The sequence below is a fragment of the Barbus barbus genome (genome assembly GCF_936440315.1).
Source record: "Barbus barbus genome assembly, chromosome: 48".
Taxonomy (NCBI): domain Eukaryota; kingdom Metazoa; phylum Chordata; class Actinopteri; order Cypriniformes; family Cyprinidae; genus Barbus; species Barbus barbus.
Window position 1 is genome coordinate 5215491 of NC_136726.1, and position 23472 is coordinate 5238962.

At 35.2% G+C, this 23472-nt stretch overlaps 1 protein-coding gene across 1 annotated transcript; it reads right to left on the reverse strand.

The window, feature by feature from the left end:
- Positions 1 to 371: 371 nt before the first annotated feature.
- LOC306867120 (FYVE, RhoGEF and PH domain-containing protein 6-like) lies at positions 372 to 22460 on the reverse strand. The gene is made up of 21 exons (XM_079412651.1): positions 22251 to 22460; positions 19108 to 20944; positions 14812 to 14908; positions 13222 to 13283; positions 13072 to 13102; positions 12557 to 12708; positions 10700 to 10856; positions 10408 to 10495; positions 8616 to 8666; positions 8469 to 8527; positions 8291 to 8362; positions 8143 to 8211; positions 5728 to 5811; positions 5484 to 5563; positions 4871 to 4973; positions 4624 to 4770; positions 3224 to 3332; positions 3018 to 3118; positions 1393 to 1521; positions 748 to 890; positions 372 to 674 (listed from the first exon to the last, which is right to left on the reverse strand). Exons 1-21 carry the CDS (start codon positions 22261 to 22263, stop codon positions 638 to 640), a joined length of 3621 nt encoding a protein of 1206 aa, XP_079268777.1. The 5' UTR covers positions 22264 to 22460; the 3' UTR covers positions 372 to 637.
- Between the last annotated feature and the right edge of the window lie 1012 nt (positions 22461 to 23472).

The window sequence follows — 23472 nt, forward strand, 5'->3', positions numbered from 1 at the left end:
AAAATTTATTTAGACACATTTTTCACATTATATTACAGTTTATTCGCTATAGTTTAGAAAATGGTAATAAAATATGAGAAGAAACTGTGTCGGAACAAATGCATCTTGATAAACTTTGATAGAAAGGTATGAATGTACATAAGCACACAATTAGATAATGCCAATTTAGGTCAACCAAGAAATGCTTCATTTAGTTGCACTTAAAACATGCTCAGGTCAAAGTGTCAATCATTTTTGGTCTCAAATTTTGATCCGTTTTACTGGTAGTCCACCGTATGAAGAATTTTTGACCATAATATGTCGCAAAAATGTGGCGTCTGAATAATTTTTGGTTTGACTGTGTCTAAAATGACAACATATGGAAATGAAATTGTATAAAAATACATTTATTAAATGCAACTGGTTACAGTGTATTTGCCATAAAGCATAAATATAACGGCATAATAAAAGAAAGTAGTATATTATGCAAAAGCATTATCAGATGTGTTATGGAGAAGTAAAAACATTAATTTCACAACAACTTAAGCACCGCTTCATCGTAGCAACTGCACAAGCAAATGTGGTGATCCTCAAGTTTAATCAATGTCTTTTGTATGAAGGTCTGATCTGGAAACGTCACAGGTTGAGGAAGAGAGGGTTAGAGAACCGTGGCTTCCTGGATCGCTTCAATCCATCTAGGAGAAAAATGATTGTGACATTTAAATATCAAAAACATGGTGTTTCAAGTGTCTTTTATATTACACTCACCTGTCACAGATCTGGCTGTCACTTGCTCTGAAGATGTAGTACAGCGTGTCTTTGTGATAAAGTTTAAAATGCAAGGACGATTCTGGTTTCTCCGTCCGGACAGAAAATCCCAGAAGAGGTTGACTTTCCAAAGCTGCTACGTCCTGGATACAATAAACAAAAGCAGTGTAAAAATGCAATATAAATAATAATGTATAATAGTGTATAAAATATATGTATCAAATGCAATGAGCTGCCTGGTTGCATATAAATAATACTGATAAATACTAAAATATGTGGTTATAGTACTGCATAATTTGTACTGCGCAAAATAAATACAATTAAAAATGAACATTTAGTGAAAAATCTAATGATGAGAACAAAAAAATATACTGTAAAAGCATCAAAAATAGCATCTATTGAAACTAAACTGAAGAACTGCTCTCTCATGTGCTGCCACATTAACACACGATTGCCCTCGTTACACATCAATGGCTATTTCTGTTTAGAAACTAGACCCACCCGGTCACTATCACTGAAACTATCAGAGGCTCCAGCAGTACGAGCAGCATTGACCTCCTGATCATTTCAAACTGACCTCAAAGTCTGCTTAAAACTAAAGATGGACACTATTTCATTGAAATGGCCCCGTTGAGATGTCCTCACCTCACTGGCAGCGTAAGTGTACAGAACCTTGTTCATGATGACGAACCAGAACCGTTTCCACTGTTTTCTGTTGGCCTTCGTCCGCTCCATATAGCCGCTCATCGAGGAGCCGTCTGTGTTAGCTGAAACCTGAAATAAATGGATTAAATTAACTGAATGTTTTTACTGAAATATTTTGCTCAAGACAGCATTTATTTGACCAAAACGATAAAATTGTGATTTTTTGGTTAAATATATTTTTTAAATGTAATTTCTTTCTGTGTTCAAAGCTGAATTTTCAGCATCATTACTCCAGTCTTCAGTGTCACGTGACCTGCTCGAGAAACATTTCTGATTATGTCAAAAACAGTGCTGCTTTATATTTTTTGCCAAAACGTATTTATTCAAAATGCAAATTGTTCGTAACATTATGATTCGTTTCCCTTTTTTTCTTTTTCTTTTTTTAAAAAGTAATGCATAACAATATTGTGTTACTCCCTTAAAAAAGTAACTAATTGCATAACTTTTTCTCATCTGGGCTGAGCTTGTTTGTTTTTAATATTAAGCGCTCTACAGTATATTTGGCAAATGCAAAGGCCCTTTCACACCGAAAGTGAAATGAATACGCTTCAGGCTGAAGGAAATGTAAATTCACGTCTAGTTCAAACATGCAGAATAGGATGCAGGAGGAAAAAAGTTCAACACTATTCAGCAATAAAAAAAGACAAATTATCGGCATGCAGTAAACCGATTAATCGCGATTAATCGCATCCAAAATAAAAGTTTTTGTTTGCAGAATATATATGTGTGTACTGTGTATATGTATTATCTATATATAAATACACACACATATGTATATAATTAAGAAAAATGTTATGTTTATATATTAATGTAAATATTTTCAAAATATATACTGTGTGTGTGTATTTATATATACATAATAAATATACACAGTACACACATATATATTCTGCAAACAAAAACTTTTATTTTGGATGCGATTAATCATTTGACTGCACTAAATAATTGTTTAGATACATTTTACGAATTTTTGCTGTTAGTATAGTTGAATTTAATCATCGAAGGTCAGCAGCAAAGACATTGGGTAATAAAATGGGATTAAGTACAGAAAGGATGTTTGTGCTATTTAACATTTCATTTTTGGACTGGTTATACTATAACAAATGTTTTATTGTCATTTTTGATCAATTTAATTCCACGTCAATGTCTTCCACAAAAACTAATCTCTGGATTTGCCTACGTTTCTTCATATATTACTAAGTCTATTTTTTCCTCATCCAAAGCCTCAGAAAAAACCCCCCTCGTTAAACAGGGTTTTCAGATGCTTCAGGAACCACAAAAATGTAATTATACATTAGTCAGAGTGCATTTTCCACCTGCCATAAATGCTTGTAAAAAGACATAACGTTTGCATTGATAAAACAAACCCTACATATCATACGTCACATATTACACGTCTTTTAGATAGTTTGATTAACTGTACAAGAGGCAGCACAAGATGATCTTTAATGGCTGGTGCAAGACAACCCTTAACAGACTGTAAACCTGAAACTGGCTTTATGATATTAGGTTAGATTCGGTTTAGCTTTTACTGGCATATGAAAGACAGTTCTTTAGATCATCACCTCTTTAAGGGCTGCTGGTATTCTCTTCTGTTTTCTGAAGGGAAAGGCACCGGGCGACTTGCCAGTAGGTGACAGAGGCGAATTACTGGGTACTTGGTCACCTAATACGAGTAAACACACAAACATAAACACACGCTCTTATTACAAATCAATATAGGTAGAGGCTTCAAGCAGACAGTTTCTGTGTGTGTGCTTGTGTCATGAACCTGAACTATTTTGCTGCAAAGCGGAGAAGCAGAGATCACAAACTCGCGCAAGGTGATTCTTCAGATATTTCAGCGGCTGTTTGTTAGTTGAACAGGCCTGACACACAACCTACATGCCGAGAGAAAAGAATGCATGCATAAGCACACGCAAACATCATGCAGTCAACAATTACTAGCTGACAGACAGACTGAAAGAAATCTGGTGCATGTGGAAAATTAAAAAACATCTGCCAAGTTCATGTTGCTTTTACACAGCTTTTAACAATAGTTTCAACTTAATGATTCTTACAATGTCAACTAGTGTCTATCAAGTAAACTAGCAATTCCTTAAATATTTTCTTTAATCATTTATGTAAGGTAAAAAGTATTTTGAAGTTATAAAAGTATAATAATTTTAATATGAATCAATAGTTCATAAATATAGATAGATAGATGCATAGATACATACATAGATATTATTTTATGTTCCAGCATGTATGTAAGTATTACTAGCATACTTTCAGCATGTTTTAACATATAGTTAAGCGTTAACACTAGCATATTTAGCTTGTTGCTAGCATGTTTCTAGAAGTCTAACATGTTGCAAGCATGTTTTAGCATGTTTCTAGATCTTGTTAACAGCTTGTTTTTGTTGGTAGCATGTTATAACACATTGCTATATGTATTAGCATATTGCTAGCATTATCGTACAATGTTTCCCCTCGACAAAAAGTCCATTTGATTTTCCATTGCCTTATGGATAATTGCTGAAAATAAGCCGTGTGACCAACAAAAGTTTATGATTCTTACACGTTTTGCTAATATACGATACTCTTCACATATTAGCACAACAACTCTGAATTTTGTAGCCTAAATACAATCAGCAGAAGAAATAAGCTTACGTTAGACTACAAATAAAGTACAACCACAACGGCATTACTAAGCTTCCGACAACTCTCTCGATCTTGATTTAAAATCTACAAGTTGGAAAGTTTGAGTTAAAATGGACTTCTTGTGTTCATCCCCAACATGTAGGTTGTAGAATAAAACATTAAAATATCTTGAGATTGTGTTTACCAGGCATTTAACCAAAAACCCATTTAAAAAAAACCTATTGACTTCAGGACGATGAACCAGAAGTTCAAAAAGGAAGCACTGTCTTATTATACCTGTATCTGGTATCTGTCTCAGATCTAACCTGTCCTGAGATAGATTGCTGTTTACACCTGGTAATAAATGAACAGTTTATCCAAAAATGCTGTTATTATTCACTCACTCACATTTCACTCTAAAATTTAGACCCCGGAAAGAGGTTTAAGTGATTGGATCACATATTGGACATGTGGTTTTCCTCCTTGTGATGGGGTTATGGCGTTAATATCAGGTGTGAATGGGGTCTTTGTTACGGGAAATCATCTCACCTTCCCGCAGGCTCTGCAATGGTGGCGTCTCCAGGTGAGGGTGAACTCACAGGTGCAGATCATGCACATAGTGGCCCTCAGGTCTGGGATCCATATCGGGGCTTTGGATCCCAGCTGGGCCCCGCTGTCTTGAACATCTTGGGTTGCCTGGAAAATATTGCAAGTTGGTAACAAAATTGCACACATGAAGCATTATGATGATGAAGTTTGTGATTTAAACTCAGGTCCCATCAATCAGTTGGTTTACCATCTCAGGGTTTCTAACTGAGGTGAATGTGGTCTCTTTCTTGGTGTAATCGTCGATTGCGATGGAAATGGCCTGGAACCACTCATCTCGACATGCAGCAGAACTTTGAGGATAAAACCACAAGAGTGTGTCGATCAGAAACATGCACATTCAATTGTATGAATTACAACGATTACAAATTGTATGGATTTCATGTTACAGGGCATGAAATAAATGGCAATGTTGAATAATAAAAGAAATTGGACACTGAATATATGTTTTTTTTTTTTCAGTTCCCCAAAAATTGTCATTTATTCAGCCTGCTTTAATCTGCATAACGTTCTTTGTGGAAGAGAAGATATTTAGATTTTGATATGTCTGTGTTTTTTTTTTTTTTCAATTATGTTTTGGACACAACTGACTTTCAAGTTTCACTCTATGGGCAATTTTTTTATATATTTTTCAAAATATGTTTAATGTTTCCCAGAAGTCATGAGGCTCAGAAAATGATGAATTTTGGGTGAACTATCTCTTTAAGGAATCTTAATGAATAAATAGGGCAAAAATTAGAACCACAAATGAGCACCGCAACCCACATATTTAATATTTTAGCATTTTCTGTAAAGATTCTCACCTGGCAGATAAAATAAAAGATCGTTCAACACTCTCAATGTTCAGCTCATTCTGATACCCCTCCTGAGTAGGTTCACTGACCTGAGCGTAATACAGACAACGATAGAAAATAATAAGACATTCTGAAATGCATGTAAATATGTCAAAATATCCATGTGAAAACAAAACAAAAGAAACTAAAAAATCTATTAATAATCAGGATTGCATTTTACTGTGACGATTTCAAAATAAACTAAAAATCTGACCTTCATCTCAGCCAATGACAGTATGTTGTTCAGTCTGAAATTACCCGCTGCTACCGGTGTGGTATACAGAAGACTATCATTCAACTGTTCAAAAAGAAATAAGAAATACAGTTTTCTAGAGCAAGAAAAATCAAACAAAGATGTTTGCGGGTTTATAAAAGGCCAATATTCGAGAAAATAATCTACAAAAACAAAACTAACAAAAGTCAACATAAAAACAAACATACACCGCGTGCATAATTATTAGGCACGTTGATATTCTGATGCAAGCACATTTTACCAATTCCAAACCACATCAACCTTAATCAGGGTTTCTTCAGGATTTGTAAGCTCAAGACCTGCACAAATAAAATGAATACCATATGAGAGGGGGAGGGCAATGTCTATAGTACCATATTAAACAGTAAAATTACTGTAAAAAGCATAATTTATAGTTCAGATACAAGTTTTCACAAAGACAGAGTTTTATAAAATGATAAACTTTGCATTTCAGCCTTTTTTAAGAAAATGGATGAGTCAAAAGTACTATTATATTAATTTAAACTATTATTATCAATAAATTATTATATCAATTAAATAACATAACTGTTTGATTGATCCACCAGTTCACATTTAAAGCTCTGCGTGTTTCCAGGGTAAAAACATGGGTCGATTTTTGCATTTGTCTGAACTCTGAACAAAACAACAGGTTTATTGAAAATGCAGCACCCGATTTTGAATGTTTATTTAATGAAATCATAGCTTTTTGAAGTTTAATCATCACATTCAGCCATAATCGCAATTTTGGTCTTTCCGTCCCCAAATTTAAGACCTCTTGAAATCATAACTTTCTTGTACAATTTAAGACTTTTTAAGGCCTAAAATTTGATACAACTAAATTTAAGACTTTTTTAAGACCCGTGGAAACCATGTTAATAACTACTATTGATTTTGTATTTAATCATTTATGAGTGATATATAATTGTCCATGAAGGCTGGAAGTGAAAAACTCCTTATTCAGGTGTGCAGAATTATTAGGCATGTTTTCTTTTACTGATAAAATGAGCCAAAAAAGACTCAGACTGAGATGTCAAAAATGATTAAATCCCTGTGAGAAATATTCCAAACTAATGCAATACAGAAATTTCAAAGTTAAGACATGACCATTGGACAGTCAAATGCTCATTGGGACAGTGAGGTCATAAAAAACAGGAGGAGAAGAAAAGAAACATGTTAACTGCAAAAGAATTAAGAATTAGGATTAAATCAGGAAACATTTCATCTCCAGCGCCACCATTTTCCAGAACTGCAACCTTCCTGGCGTCTCCAGAATTACAAGATGTCAGATTCTCAGAGACTTTGCTTGGGTAAAAAATCCTGAAAAATTACTCTCACTTAATAAGAATAGCATGGTGAAGTGTTATGAAATACATGAAGACCGATTTTTTTTTTATAGGCTTTATAGTCAGATAAGTTGAGAGTGACTCTTGAAGGACCAGCACCATATCCTCTTGTACCACTTTTTGAAGAAGTGATCTTTCAGAATCTGGCAGTAAGTTTTAGGAGCTCATTTTTATTCCATCTCATATCCTGAAAAGTCTGTATTGTAGGATTGACTAAAAATGAGCTCCTAAAACTAACTGTGTGGACATATATCACTTATAAATGATTCAATAAAAAATTAATAGTAGTTATTAAGATTGATGTGGTTTGGAATTGATAAAATGTGCTTGGAAAAAATATCATCAGAATATCAGCGTGTCTAATAATTATGCACGCGGTGTAAGATCAAACAACAAAAGACAAAACATACAACATGCAATCAAATAACAAGTCAACAAACAAAAACAACATAAATTCAACGAACAATAAACATAAAATCAAATAGCAAGTCAATATAAAATGAACTAACAACAACAAAAAACTAAATCAACATAATCAAAATTAACAAAAGTCAATATAAAATTAACAAATAAAACCAGCGACCAATCAACAACAACAACAACAAAAAACTAAATCAAACAAAACCAAGAAACAGACAACAAAATCAACAGAAGTCGAGATGGAATCAATATAAAACAAAAATAACATGTCAACATAAAATCTACATAATATCAAACAACAAAAGTCAACATAAAATCAACTAACAACATCAAAACAAACAAACAATTAAGGATACAAAAACAATAATAATAATATTTTTTGTAAAAATGTCAAAAACCTTTGCCATTATTTTCACTGTTTTTCAGTTAAAATAAAAACATATATTAACCAATAATATCGTACTCTAACATCCAACTAAATCCTAACAGGTCAAATTAAGCCCCACCCACTGAACAGAGTGAATTAAGCCTCATTACAGAAGTTGCATTGTGAATATTGTTTTCATGCCATGTTTAATAAAATCGAATGAGCAGTTTGACGACTGTCACTTACTAAGAAGAACATTCGAGGCTGCATCCCTTTCCTGGAGAGCTTCATCAAGATCCCTTCCTTTAGCAAAACCTAAAAAAACATACATGAATATATTACAAGCATTTACGGTTAAAAACAGTTCAACAGGAATTAGCAGTTGTAAATGTACCCTTCCTGGTTGGACGATCACATGATTCCCAGTCAGGCGGCACTGAACCTCATAAAGCTTTTGGCTGTTATCCTGTGTAAAAAACACATTTCACATTCCTCAAAATTTTACAAAAAGCATAAGATATTGTATGTATAGCTCTTTTGGAAAACGAAAAAAAACACTGATTCTGAATTACCTCGTGTCTTACGATTTCATTCGCATGATTGGCCACCTCCTTTACTATCATTAGGGCAGCTGTAAACATGTATAAAGATATTGTTTATATATCATATAATGGAAGATTGAGATTTATTGTGTGCCTAATAAGACCATTTATTTTCACCTTCTGCATCTTTGTAGTCTGGCGATTCTTCATCTAGATTGTTCAAATAACCTAAGGGAAAATAATACAGGTGTAGAGTATATAAAAAATATCTTAAATGTATACTTTTACAAAAAGAACACTTTAAACAATAAACAATTAGAAGTTGTCATTAAGCCATTTCACTAGCTGATTTTGATCACATTTCCACAAAGTTTTTTTTCTCATTAAACATAGCTATGTGTTGCAAGTGCTAATTTTTTTCCATGATAATGGTGCCTTTAGTTTCTAACAATTCCATAAAGTTGATATAATGTGATTATGAAGAGCTAGAATAATCCTTAGTTTGAACACATTTATGTAATCAATGCATTTGTATTATTACATACATTGTTCACATTTTTTGCAGCATTAAGCCTGAACTGATTACACAACACAAACATGCAGGAACATGCGGCTCAGACTTCAGCTTTCTCTGTAAAGCTGATTAGTTGTAAAACTAATGCGTACAACTGACATATCACACAAAAAATGCTCTTCTGACAACGTGTCGCTCTTGTGTTTGGATGTTACCGGTCACTGAAAGTGTGTCTTTATTTGTGGTGTTTGCTGTCAGGCTTCACTGTTCTCTTGCTCTTAGTGATTTGTATGGCTGGGTATTAGTGCAGATTTCCTGATTCACAAGCTCACACTTGCATATGAAATAAATTCTCTCACTGCCCTACCCTAGTAACCTACCTACCCTAGCAGCCACCCATAGTACCCTGGCAACAGTAATGTTTTAAAACACTACTCAGAACACCTTGGCAACCACATAGCAACACCCTGGCAACTGTAATGTGTTAAAAACTACTCAGAACACCTTTGCAACCTCATAACAACACCCTGGCAACCACACACAATACCCTGGTAACAGCAATGTGTTAAAAAAAAAAAACAGAACACCTTAGCAACTGCACAGTAACACACTGGCAACCACCCACAATACCCTAGAAACTGCAATGTGTTAAAACACACAGAACACCTTAGCAACCGCATAGCAACACCCTGGCACCATCCACAATACCTACCCTGTAAACTGTTATGCAATAGAAAACACACAGAACACCTTAGAAAGCACACAGAAACACCCTGACAACTGCAGCGCAATGTCTAAAAACTACTCAGAACACCTTAAAAACAGCATAGCAATACCCTGGCAACTGTAATGTGTTAAAAACTACTCCTAACACCTTAGGATCCGCATAGCAACACCTTGGCAACCACCCACAATACCTGGAAACTGTAATGTGTTAAAAACTACTCAGAACACCTTAGAAACCACATAGCAACACCCTGGCAACCACCCACAATACCCTGGAAACTGTAATGTGTTTAAAACCTAGTCAGAACACCTTAGCAACCGCATAGCAACACCCTGTCAACCACACACAATACCCTGGCAACTGTGTTAAAAACCACTCACAACACCTTAACAACCAAACAGCAACGCCCTGGCAATTGTAATGTGTTACAAACTACTTTTAACTCCTTAGCAACCGCATAGCAACACCCTGGCAACCACCCACAATACCCTGGCAACTTTAATGTGTTTAAAACTACTCACAACTCCTTAGCAAATTCACAGAAACGCCCTGACAATTGCAATGCGTTAAACTACTCAGAACACCTTAGCAACCGCATAGCAACACCCTGGCAACCACTCACGATACCCTGGCAACTGCAATGTTTTAAAACACTACTCAGAACAACTTAGCAACTGCAATGTATTTAAAAAAAAAACATTGACATGAACTCATAAGTGGATCCTCACTGGTCAGGAGCAGCTGATACTGTGGAATCCTCTGGATGGGTTTCAGCATGTAATGTTTCACTGCCAGGTTTGCACAGCATGGAAGGCTCTGTATCAGTGAGAGAGAAAGAGAAAGACAGATGATGGCCAGAGGGATATTTTCAGAGAAGTTTTTAAGAATGTAAAAACAAGAAAAAACAAATCAACCCAATAGACCATTCACATCACTACAGAGACTGTCATTCACACAAACTAGAGCATGTTGATTACTACTGTCTGAAGTGAACTGAACAAACAGGTCGGAGTGGTTCACCTCAAACTCTCGGACAGCTTTGGCAAACGCTGGGTTTTTCCGGCAGTGATCTTCTAGAAGGGCTACATTCTTGTCGAACTCGCGTATATAAGTGGAGTACATTTTCAGATAAGGGCCTTTCTTCACAAATATGTCTGCTACACCGCAATGCTCGTTCCTGTTTGAACAAGGAAACATCTATAAATAGTTCACATAAAAATACTCTCTGGCATCATTTATGTTGTTCCAAACCTGCATGACGTTATAGATAGTTAGATAGATAAGATATTTTGAAGAATGTGTTGGTTGCTCTTTACGCAAAACTGATCAGTTCAATTTGTGAACGAATCATTCAGATTCAGAGTCATTTGATTCAGACTCAAAAGAACATTGCTAATTGTCAAGAAGGGCTACTGCAGATGTCAAAATTTACAGTGAATAACAAGTTAAATTTCAGGATGTTTTTCATAGAATGTTATGATATTGCTTAGAAATTAGGAAAATAGTGAAATATTCTAGACTATTTCTATGATATTTTATTGCACATTTGGTTCCTTTTTGAAGCTTGAAAGCTGCAGTCCTTTTCATTGTAACTGCACGGAAAGGAGCAACTAGCGCATTCTTTAAAGTTTCTTAATTTGTGTCAGAGGAAAGACAAGTGGGCAAGTAGATGTTAAAAGAATATATATATATTTACATACTCTTGAAATGTTATATTTCAGTGACTAGTTAAATCTAGTTTTCTGACACTTCTTTGGATAAAATGATGGATAAAATTAACCCCAAATATTATATGGGTCAATGATATGATGTTTATATTTGGAGCATGTATTAAATTAATCAATAGATACATTTACCTAAAAACACCTGTTCTATAAAGACAGTTTAAAAAAGAAATTAAGCTTTTTTTATTTTTATTTTTTTATTTATTATTACATCAGGTTGTTAAATGTAATGATGTGTGACTTTAAATATGATATTTACTGTAGAAATAGTTTTTAAATAAATGAAAATACATTTAACCTTGATTTTGTTTTTAAATAATGATTAAAATGTGCACACGTTAAAAGATTTTTTTGTTTGTTTACACCACACCACATTTATTAAATTTAATATTTATGACATATTTATTAAATATTTTATTGAATATTATAATTATCTTGAATATGAGCCAATATTAGTACAAAGAGTAAATTTCTAAAACTTGACACATTTGTTTTAAATTGGATTTTAAATGTCACTCTTATATGTGACCCTGAACGACAAAACCATTCATAGGGCTCAATTTTTGGAAATTGAGATTTATATATCATATAAGCTTTCCATTGATGTATGGTTTGTTAGGATAGAACAATATTTGGCCGAGATACAACTATTTGAAAATCTGGAATCTGAGAGTGCAAAACAAATCTAAATTTTGAGAAAATTGCCTTTAAAGTTGTCCAAATGAAGTTCTTAGCAATGCAAATTACTAATCAAAAATTATGTTTTGATATATTTATGTTAGGAAATTTACAATAGGCTATATCTCCATGGAACATGATCTTTACTTAATATCCTAGTGATTTTTGGCATAAAAGAAAAATCGATAATTTTGATCCGTATTGTTGGCTATTGCTACAAATATACCCCAGCGACTTATGACTGTTTTTGTGCTCCAGGGTCACATATGCCATTGACTAATAAAGCAAATTTCTTTATCTAGCTTAGCTATTACATAAGTATCAAACATAAATTTGTCTATAGTTCTACAGTGACATTTTCCATGAAACTGTGACCTACAAATGCACTGTAGCTACTGACTTCCCAGCATTTCAATGTAAATAAGAAGGTATGCAGAACTGCTGCTTTCTGATAGTTTGTTGATGTTTTTATTACCAGTGAGCAACCCGTTCCTCCAGTTCTCTCAACAGGTCACAATTGAGCTCATACAGCTGCGGCAAATAACACAAGATCTGGTTCAAGACTCGCTCGTCGATTACAGGTTTCCCCGCCTGACAGGAGGCCTTCAGAACCGTGTCACGAAAATCCTGCAGGGCAAAAGGAAGTGATATTAAATTATAGAAAATTAAAACATTATTTTAGATGCTATTACACAGACCACTACTTTGATGCTACCAAACTGCTATTTGTTTTAAAAAATGGTGACAAATATACAGAGAAACCAATAGATTCATTGCATTAATGCTACTGCAAGTCAGTCTGCTTTCATTAATTATGTATAAGAAGCAGATGAAGCATTAAAAAGCAGATTTAGAAAAGAGCCCATGTGACTGATTTACTCACATTTCATGAAACAGGTGCAAATGCAGGGCTTTACAAGGGACATTACGTAATGTCTGCTACTTAACGTGATCATGCCTAAATTAACTCAAGTCATAGTGAACACTTACTACATGGAGGAGCTTCAGTACTTTCACAAATCTGGAAATAAATAGAGAAAAAGAACAATAATGAGAATTTTAAGAAAGAATACAAATATCAAAAGGACGGATTTATGCAAATAAAACTTAAGTTATTGAATTTATGCGAACAAGATTTACATTTTCTCTGAAGACGAGATCTCATTTACAATGTGTGCAGCCTTGGTCTTCTTCGCTTCAGTCTAGACAAAAAAATAAAATAAAAATACCATCAAAAATATTTAGCTCTGATTAAAAAAGTAAACTATGTATAGAACGTTTTTATATACTTTGCATATGCTGTTCTGTAATATTTCTATAAATATATATCTCTTTCCGTGAAGTTGGGGAATTGTTTTTCATCTCGGGCTCAAATCTCCTATGGTGTTCCGCAGGGCTCTATTCTGGGTCCTCTCCTTTTTTTTATCATATCATCTCTATGCCGACGACACAACTTTATTTTCATGTTAAAAACAATAACTGTTCTATGTCTAATCTGTTTGCATGTCGTCAGGACATTAAATGCTGGATGGACTTGAATTTTTTACAGTTAAATAATGATAAAACTGCAATAATGGTTTTTGGTCCAACAGCTGTGTCTTCTGGCATTGTCAAGCAGCTTGGCCCCCTGTCATCAAATGTACGCGACTGTATAAGAAACCTTGGCGTTTTCTTTGATCCTACGTTTTTTTGTTGATAAGCAGATCAGTGCTGTTGTGAAAAGCAGTTTCTTTCAATTAAGATCAATTACTAGAATCAAGAAGATGCTTTCCATGGAGGACCTTCAAACTGTAATTCATGCGTTTATAACTTCAAGGTTGGATTACTGCAACTCACTTTATCTGGATTTGCCAAAATCTTCTCTGGACCGATTGCAATTGGTGCAAAATGCGGCAGCTAGATTATTGACTGGCACTAGAAAACGTGAGTACATTACCCCAGTACTCGTCGCTCTACACTGGCTCCCGTATTGATTTTAAGATTTTGCTCTTTGTTTTTAAAGCTTTACATGGTTGTGCTCCCCAGTATATTTGTAATCTCCTCATTCCGCATTCCACCTCTAGATCTTGTCTCTCAGTCCCTCGTTCACATTTTAAAACTAAAGGCAAATGGGCTTTTGCTGTGGCAGCTCCTAGGCTCTGGAAACAGTCTTCCCCTCCACATAAGATCTTCCCCTTCTATTTGTTTAAATCCTTTTTGAAAACCCATTTTTATTCTCATCTTCGGATACTAAAACCAAGGGTGTCCTAATATTGGTGCGGAAGACTTTAAATATTACTATTTTAGACAAAGGTTGTGATACAGACAGCTAGAATAACACATATAAAAACAATAGAGGAGAATAGGAATATTGTATTTCTCTCAGTTTATGCCCCTTGTACTCCTGACCCTACTTTTTTCTCTGTTTTGTCAACCTATCCCTTGAAATTTTCAGATTTTGAAATTGTGTTGGGTGCAGATACGAATTCTGTAATGTCGCATATCCTAGATCTGGACCAAAGGAATCACACTCTCAAGGTTTTTCTTTTTTTTCTGAATATTAATCCGTCATCTTCTCCTAAGTGTAATTTCTGTTCGCAAGGATCTTTAGGCACATTTTTTTTTTTTTGGGAGTGCCCTCATCTTTTTGGTCTCAGCTCTCACAGGACCTGTTATATTTGTTGGGTACTGAGATATGTTTGACAGTGTTAAAAGATTTCATAACATTTCTTAATAATGTGAATACAGTACCTGTTTTTCTCTATTGACACTGTTATCCTCATCTTCTGAGCTGCCTTCTTCTTCTGAATGCGTATCATCCACTTCTTGCACTTTTTCCAATACATTTCTGGAAAGAAATCAAAAGGCCTCCTTTAAAGGAATGTGAGAGGAACTGAAGAGCTGTCATGAATAGATCACCAAATTTCCCTTCTTCCCGCCATAACAGCTACAGAACCAGAAGAGTCGATACTAAAGACTCAGAATCTGTAGTAGGAATTAGATGTAGGTCAAATGTGCACTCATTCAGCAACACCTGTTCAGAATGCTGCGACCATTCTTCAGATTCCATGTCGAATGGGTGCGTCACATAAACCAAACAAAAAAATGTTTTCAAGTTTGTATCGACCTTATGTTTTGTTGGTGCTGTCAGCCAGCAAGTGTCTAATTATTGCAGTGTCAACAAGACAGACAGTCCTAAACAGAACTTGACCGTCTGTCAAATTATCCCCGGCTAATGTTTTAATGAAATACTTTAGTTACTGATATTATGGAAATGCACTTGAAAATTTTATTAAAAATTGGTTTATTTTAAACTCAGATGGATGATAGTGATTTTTTAATATAGTCGTTTATTTTGAATTTTAAAAGATCTATACAAAATAATGAAAAAATTGTCTCCTTTTCAGTTCATAAGTGTGAAATTTAATCTAATTGGATAAAACCCAAAGGAAGTGGAATTGGTGTTTGAATAACAGGAATATGAATTTACTAAATATGTTGCTAAAATATTTAGTAAATATGATTATATGCGTAAACTAACTACAAATCTCCATCCCTGCACAGCCTATAAAAGTCTTCTTTTTTTTAACCTTTTTGCAAAAAAAAAATCAAAAATTCAAAACAATCAAAGATTATCTTGACAAACTTTGCTTTACTAGACAGTTTTAACAGTTGCTTTGTTTAAATTTTGTTTTTTCATTTTAATTCTACCTTACATTTCAAATTGCAATTCAGCATACTACTTAAGGGGTCACATGACACGGTTTCATGTTTCCCTTTGTTTTTGGAGTGTGTCAAGCTGTTTGCGCATAGATAAGATCCGTAAAATCGCAAAGATTAAAGTCTCAAACCCAAAGAGATATTCTTTCTAAAAGTTAAGACTCATCCACGCCTTCCTAAAACGCCTCATTTAAACACGCCCCCACAAATATACGTCATTGTGTGGGAAGATTTGCATAAAACTGCACAAATGTGTAGGCAAAGAAAGAAGGCTTAACTTTTATTCTCGCTGTAGTATTATTGCCGCTGCCATGTTGTTAAGATGCTGTGTGTTTCCAAATATGGTAAGGGGCGTAACATTTCCGTCACGCGCTTGAGGTATTCAGCCAATCACAACGCACTGGATAGCTGGCCAATCAGAGCACAAAGCCCTTTTGTGAACTGAGCTTTGTAGGAATTGACGTGTTTCAGAAAGGCGTTGTTTTTTGAACCGTAAACCGCGTAACCACATTGCATTACACCATATACGCAAAATTAATTTTCTTTTTAACAACGTCATATGACCCCTTTAAATTAAAATTCAGGAATCAAATCAAATCAACTCAATTCATGAATTATTCGTGCAAATATTAAAAGTTATCTATATTTCATACTGTACATTATAATGTTGTCATGTCTAAATTCAAGCATCGCAAGAGTAATTTAACATTGACAAAAAAACTTTGTTTTTAATTTTTAGTCTCTAGTCTGTGTTTTCACAAAATAAAAATAAAACAAATATAATTGGTTGACTTGCATTGAACTTTTTTTTGGTGGTTTTTGACTTGCACAGTGTAGAAGTGACAAGAAGCGAAGTGAGAGAGCGAGGGGGCCGGGATCAGGAAAGGTCCTCAAGTCGGGATTCGAACTCGGGACACCCGCAGACATTCAACAATTTTTAATTAATATCCATGTAGGGGTGTGCGATATATATCGTCTGCGATAATATCATTGTAGTGAGTGGGGCGGGGCCGAGGCCGGTGGAGTTAATGATAATGAGCGACACCTGCGCCACTCACCGGTCTCGAGTCCCACGGAGGAGCTCCAGAAGGATAAAAGGAGGAGATGATGACAGTGGAAGACGAGAGAGGACTAGGCCTGGACTTTATTTTGTGTGCGGCAGTCATCCGTGAGGGGCTGCTGCTTTACTTTTGTATTTATTTCTGTTATTAAATTCTTGAAATGTTTGCCAGTTTCCGCCTCCTTCTTCCCGTTCTGCGAACTTTGTTACAATCATAATTGATGTTTTAACGATGTGCGATTTGACATTATCAAGTATTTTGCAAAAACCAAAGAAAACGCGCCTACAGAGTGCACGCATACATTACATGATGAAGTCTAGACTAGTGTGCGTACGCATTTAGAGAGTGTTCTTTCACTGCATGATTCGGTCTATAAAAATACATTTAGAACGATCACAAGTTCAAGACATGGGGGCAGAAAATGTATATATTTATACCACTTCATTTAGTTCATCAATTTCACACAAAGAGTGCTGTTTTTCCTCCAAAAATGACCATAATTTAAAATGTGATATAGATTTTTTTACAGCAGTCCAATAAACAAGTTAATTAAGAGACCTACGTTTTAGACACTGTATTTCTTGTTTTTGCACAACAAGTTTTCAACAATAAAAATAATTCTAAACACAGCCATGATGCTGTTTTGCATCTCTGAGCAACATGACGGTGTTTTATTCCTGAATGAATCATCCGTTTAAATGATTTAATCGCAATGACACACTTATTAACAGTGACTTGCTGTCACCTACTGGCGGTTTTAGTTTCACATTTAAAGCATCTATTCAACGTTTTATGATTAATATATCAAAACATTATTTATTCATTTGTAATTGCAGGTTAAATGCATTCATGTTCTGCATTAAACGGTAAGTAAATACATCTAAATCCCACTTCAGATACAGTGTCTGTGTTTCCTCTGCATTGCAAAGATTAATTTAGCTGATACTGATTTAATTTGCTTGGTAACAGCCCAAATGTCTTATGATTAAATGTAAGAATTTGACTCAAAAGATAATGGAAACTTTTAGAAAAATGGCTTTATAAAAGTAAAAATGCCCATAAAATGTAAAAATCTATTTAAACTTATTGGAAAAGTTTAAACACACACACACACACACACACACACACTCACATGATGCGTTACGTGCAAAACTCCGCATTTGAACAGTCAATAGCAAATACTTGAGCTAGTAACAAAACATACTTACAGTCGCTGATTCAGAAGCGCCAGATTGTCAAATCCTTTCCAAATAAAATAGCAAAGTCGGAATTGACCTTTTTTTAGAAATAGCCTTTGTGCAGCCAGCCTTGTACTCTCTTAGGGTCACGAAACTGTCGTCCATTAAATGCGTTGCACAAATTCGAACATTTGGGTTGTACTATTGTGTTGTTTTTAATTTTTAAAAAAAATTTTAGCATTTAATTTTTTTTTATATTATATCTAAATATTATTTAAGTTTTTAACTTATAAAATTAGGAAATGTCATTAAGTGTTACATTAGCTAAACATTAAATAGGCTTGGAGTCTATCAAATCCCAAAACAGAAAGTTAAGCACTTTTAAGATGCTGTAATTTTCCGTTTCTACATTTATCACTACATTGCAAGAATGTACTGTACATGGAAAATCCCCAGCTTCAATGGAAGCAAGTAAGAATTATATTGCATATTCTACTATTTAACTTTAAGTAACACTTTAAAAAAATCCATCAAACGCATATGGTAGACTGAGAATAGCTAATATACTTTTTACGCCAGTAAATATTTCGGGGAGATAACAAATCTTAACCGATGATTCCTAATTGCATCTACTTTCGGAAGACCAAATAAAGTGCTTCTGCTTTTGCCTAGAAACACACAGTGTCTCCCTGTCATGGCTGCATCAACACTACTGCGGTTACTGAAATCACGCCTTCTCTCTTTGCGTGAACATTTGGGCGGTATTATGCAAATATCTCCACATCGTGACGTAGACATGTGGGGGCATGTTTTAATGAGCCGTTTTAGGGGGGCGTGGACGAGTCTTAACTTTTATAAAGAATATCTCTTTGGGTTTGAGACTAGTCTTTGCAACTTTAGGAATCTCATCTATACACTCCAAAGAGAAAGGAAAACTTGAAATAGCATCATATGATCCCTTTAAGGTACCAGCACAATAACACACTCAGCAAAATATTGTCTAATTATCATTATCGATAAAATCGCAGAAAATGTAGAGATATTGTTTTGTGTCAATATCGCACACCACTATATCCATGCATACTAACCTTTCAAGAAACTGCTGCTCTTTGGCATCTACGCAATGCTCTCGGAACACATCAGGAACTTCATAAATACCATCGTCCTCATATTTTGAAGACTGATATTGGTATTTATTGGCATCCTGTGCCTTTGCAGGGCTAAAAGGAGGCAGGTTTTCATATTCTGCGATATCTTCATATGCATGGTCATCATGGATAACTTTATCGACACTCTGCTCAACTCCTAATATGTTCCCATTCACTGCTTGCCTCAAATTCAGTCCATCTGGGAGTCCATTGTGCAGTGGCATCGGTTTCTGAGAGCAGATTTTGCGCTGCCTTTTCTCCGTGTCCACTGACTGTTCATTCATAACTGGAGCGAGATCGACAGCCTGTCCACTCTTGACAGATAACTTAGGCTCCTTTTTACCACGGTCAAGGTCCATGATCCTAAGAAAGGAAGTCTTCTTGAAGCCATCGGATTTATTAGTGTCTGCTGACGATAAGGACTTGGATTTCGGCTTGAGAGTCTTCTTGTTTGGCACATGACTTGCTTGCTTCTTCTTAACTGCAGGGAGATGTCCTTCAATGTGACCATCGTTTCTCAGTGGAGATTTGGACGCTGGTGTCTTTTTAGGAAGCCTATCTACTGAAGGCTCTGTAGACCCGATGTTGTCGTGCCTGTGGCCATCAGGTCGAAGTTTTTGGGTCGACTTCTTCACATGTTTATTGCTTGATACCAAGATCTCAGTGACCTCAGGGGTTACATCCAGATTTTGTGCTTTCTTTCCAGTCCCCTGTACACCAACATCCTGGGATTTATTTAGTTGCATCCGAGGGGTCTGGCGTGGGGCAGGTATTGGAGCGCTCTGGCTAGTGCTCTGGGTGCTTTTCACACCCCTTGAGGTCTGAGGATCTTTGTTCTCTCTAGAATGTCTTACAGCATTGATGTTAACCTTTGGACTTTCTCTCCGTAACGGATCTGGATTGTTTATATCAACAGGTAAGACAGTAAACTCTTTTTTGGTGAGGCCTGTTGACTCCTGAAGAACAATGCTGGATTGTTCCTTCATAGTTTTGCGCTGCATGACTACCGGTGGTGCTTTTTTAGGTGGCTTTGTAGTGGATGGACAATATTGCCCACTACTTACAACTTGTTGACATTCTAGAGGTTCTGGATCACTATAAGCAGATGAATTAACACTAGAGACAATGTTGTTTTGGTGCTTCCTGGTCATTTGCATCTCTGAACCTCTCTGATGTGCCATCAAAGGCTCTGGGTTCTGGGATGTTTTCTGAGGTTTTTCAGTTGGATGGAAATGATTACTATTGAATGAACTGTGTCCGGAGATGCACTTCGACAAAGTAGGTGTCACTAAATGCTTCTGTTCTTCTGCTGTTCTCAAGGGAGGTTTTAATGGGCTCTTTCTGGGTGCTTCGGTTTTGCTCGCCTTATACTTATCAGGACTTTGTTGACGAACATTTTGGTTGTTTTCCTTCGGTGAGCAATCGGCACAGTTTCGGTCATTGCATACGCAGATGGGAATGATGTAATCCCACTCTGGCTTGTTGCTAGTGTGAGTTTCATTTCTGAAATTTAAAGCACCAACGTTCTTTGTGATGTCAGACGTTTGTTGTAAAACAGCTTGATGGCCAACCATGGATGTGAGGTGTTTCGGATTGAAAGCGGGAGGGGGGAGTTTGGAGATGCATGGTTTTGGTGCCACATCTGGCTTAACTTTGCATTTAACAGCTGGTGAGGTATGCTGGTAAACACACAGCTTTAAAGCAGGTGGATGTTCTGTTTGCATTGGTGCAGGGAGAACCTTCGGTTTTGGTGCCAAAGGTGGTTTCTGATCACCGGCTGAGAGGAAAAAGAAAAGCACATAGAGAAATATGAACAACGAAAAGAACTCTTTGGCTGAAAATATTTAAAACATATTGTGTTTAGTTTGACTTCCATAATGTTTGAAGTTCCTCAAACACCTTTTGTGTTATAGTACACTTTAAATATTCTACACTACACTTTTGAAAATGAATGTTTCAAATGGAGGCTTTTGCAGAGATGCCACAGAAGAACTAACAACTGCATATATACAGCAGAAAATCTATGTAAAAATCAATTGCATATTTATGTTTTTTTTTTTTTACCTGAAACATAATGTTACATTTTTGCAGTGTTGGGGGGAAGTTACTTTTAAAATGAGTGCATCACAATATTGTGATGATATCATGAAAAAGTAGCATTGCATTATTTAGTTACTTTTTAAGAAATGTAATGCAAGTTACTTTTGTGTTACATTTTGTCACCTGGTCTGGGCTTGCTTATATATATATATATATAGAGAGAGAGAGAGAGATAGATTTTTTTTTTTTTTTTTTTTTACAAAAACCCAAAAGTTATATTTTTGGCATCTGTTAGGGCCCTTTCACAGCAATAGTGAAATGAATAAGCCTCAGGGTGAAGGAAGTGCCTCTGCACTTACTCCAAGTTTCTCTCAACACAAGGACAGGGAAGATGTCAGTAAATAAATGGGAAAACAAAGTAACTTGCGTTACTTATTTGAAAAAGTAAAAAGTAATCTGATATTTTGTGTTACTTGTAATGTGAAACGGCATTTTATTTTTTATTTTTAATATAATATCTAAATATTCTGTTAACTTATAAAATTAGGAAATGTCATTAAGTGTTACATTAGCTAAACATTAAATAGGCTTGGAGTCTATCAAATCCCAAAACAGAAAGTTAAGCACTTTTAAGATTCTGTAAGGTTTAGTTTCTACATTGCAAGAATATACTGTACATGGAAAGTCCCCAGCTTCAATGGAAGCAAGTAAGAATTATATTGCATATTAACTTTGTTTAAATAACACTTAAATAAATACATCAAATGCATATGGTAGACTGAGAATAGCTAATGTACTTTGGGGAGATAACAAGCAAAAACAAACAAAACTTCTTCTATATCCGTTACTGAAATATGACAACAAATTATTTTCTCTTATCTTTCCTTTCCTTTTAAAAAGTGTGTGATATACTTTGCACATTTGTCTTTTAAATGACACGTTATTTAAATATCCCATCAGCTTATTGTATAATTCAAATAGTTGTTTCTTGGTGTGTATTATGTTTAAAAAAAAAAAAAACAACAACAAAAAAACTCTCTCACCTGCTCTCTTCATCGTCCCACAATAATTAATTGTTCATGACATTTATGTGACCACCAGCAAATTATGTTTCCAGGGGCATGTTTTCTAGAAGTTTAACGACACAATCCGGCTATGTTTCAGTCCAGTTTAATGAGGAACGACTGTGATCAAATTCTTTAAAAGGCTCAGGGAGGGCGGGTTACATGCCTTTGTGTGTAATCCCTTCCATTGTGTGCCTGGCTCTGGTGATCTGAGCTTCTGCATTCATGGTAAAAGATAAAAGTCCCATATTGGCGTTTATACAGAGAGCATACACGGAAATAAAACTCTCATCTATTTCTGTGCTGAATGTATCCAAGGAAATCTGTTACTGATAATAATCGATTAAATCTACTCACAAAGATGTTTTCAATCACATTTGTGGATGCTAAACCCCAACATTAGGCTACATTTGTCAGTCCAAAATCTATAGTAGTGCATATGAGTAGCTAATATGTTGGCTAAATGTAAAAAATATTTCGCGATAAATTGGATTCCAGCTATGAATCCCATACATTTTGCATGGATCTGAGCCATACTCGATTTGTGAATGAATCGATTTTTGAATCAGATTCACAAACTGCAACCGGTCTGAAAGATTCAGTGAATCAGTAACTCATGATTCATTGAACTGCCTCGGACATCTATATTTTAGCAATTGTTTAAAACAGGATAAAAACGCCCGTATCGGGTTGAATGCCGATACTATAAACGCCCCTTTTTGTGCTACTACAGGATGCAGCATTGATCCCCACATAATGAATCTTTTTGGTGAACCGTTTAAAAAGTTCGGATCACTGAATGAATCCAAAATCCTATCAGCAATATTTCACTGTTTGAATGAACAGATTCATTCTTAACACTCATGTAAAATAATAATAAGTCTTCACCCAACTGACAAAACAATTCTAGGCAACAATGAAATCTTTAATCTTTAATCATTTTATTATTATTTTCAGTTTGTCTTGAAGGGTTTTTATTAGATTTTTAGATTGCTGTTATGCTGTTGTTGAATTATTTAATATAACCCCAAGATATAAAACTCAAGTTTGTAATACATCTCCACGGGAAATTATTAAATAAACAGCATTGGTTTCCTCTTGTCTGTATTTGTTCCGGATAGACTGTCAGGTTGTGTTTTTTTGTTTGTTTTTTCAGTGATTTTCCAGGTCACATTATTATGCCAATATATGGTGACTGTCT

Excerpts from the sequence above, each read along its gene's own strand:
- LOC306867120 (XM_079412651.1), bottom strand. Across the intron at positions 8,363-8,468 it reads ATGAAATCGTAAGACACGAG|GATAACAGCCAAAAGCTTTA; the intron begins GTAATTCAGAAT and ends TTTTTTACACAG. Across the intron at positions 4,974-5,483 it reads TCTTTTATTTTATCTGCCAG|TTCTGCTGCATGTCGAGATG; the intron begins GTGAGAATCTTT and ends TTATCCTCAAAG.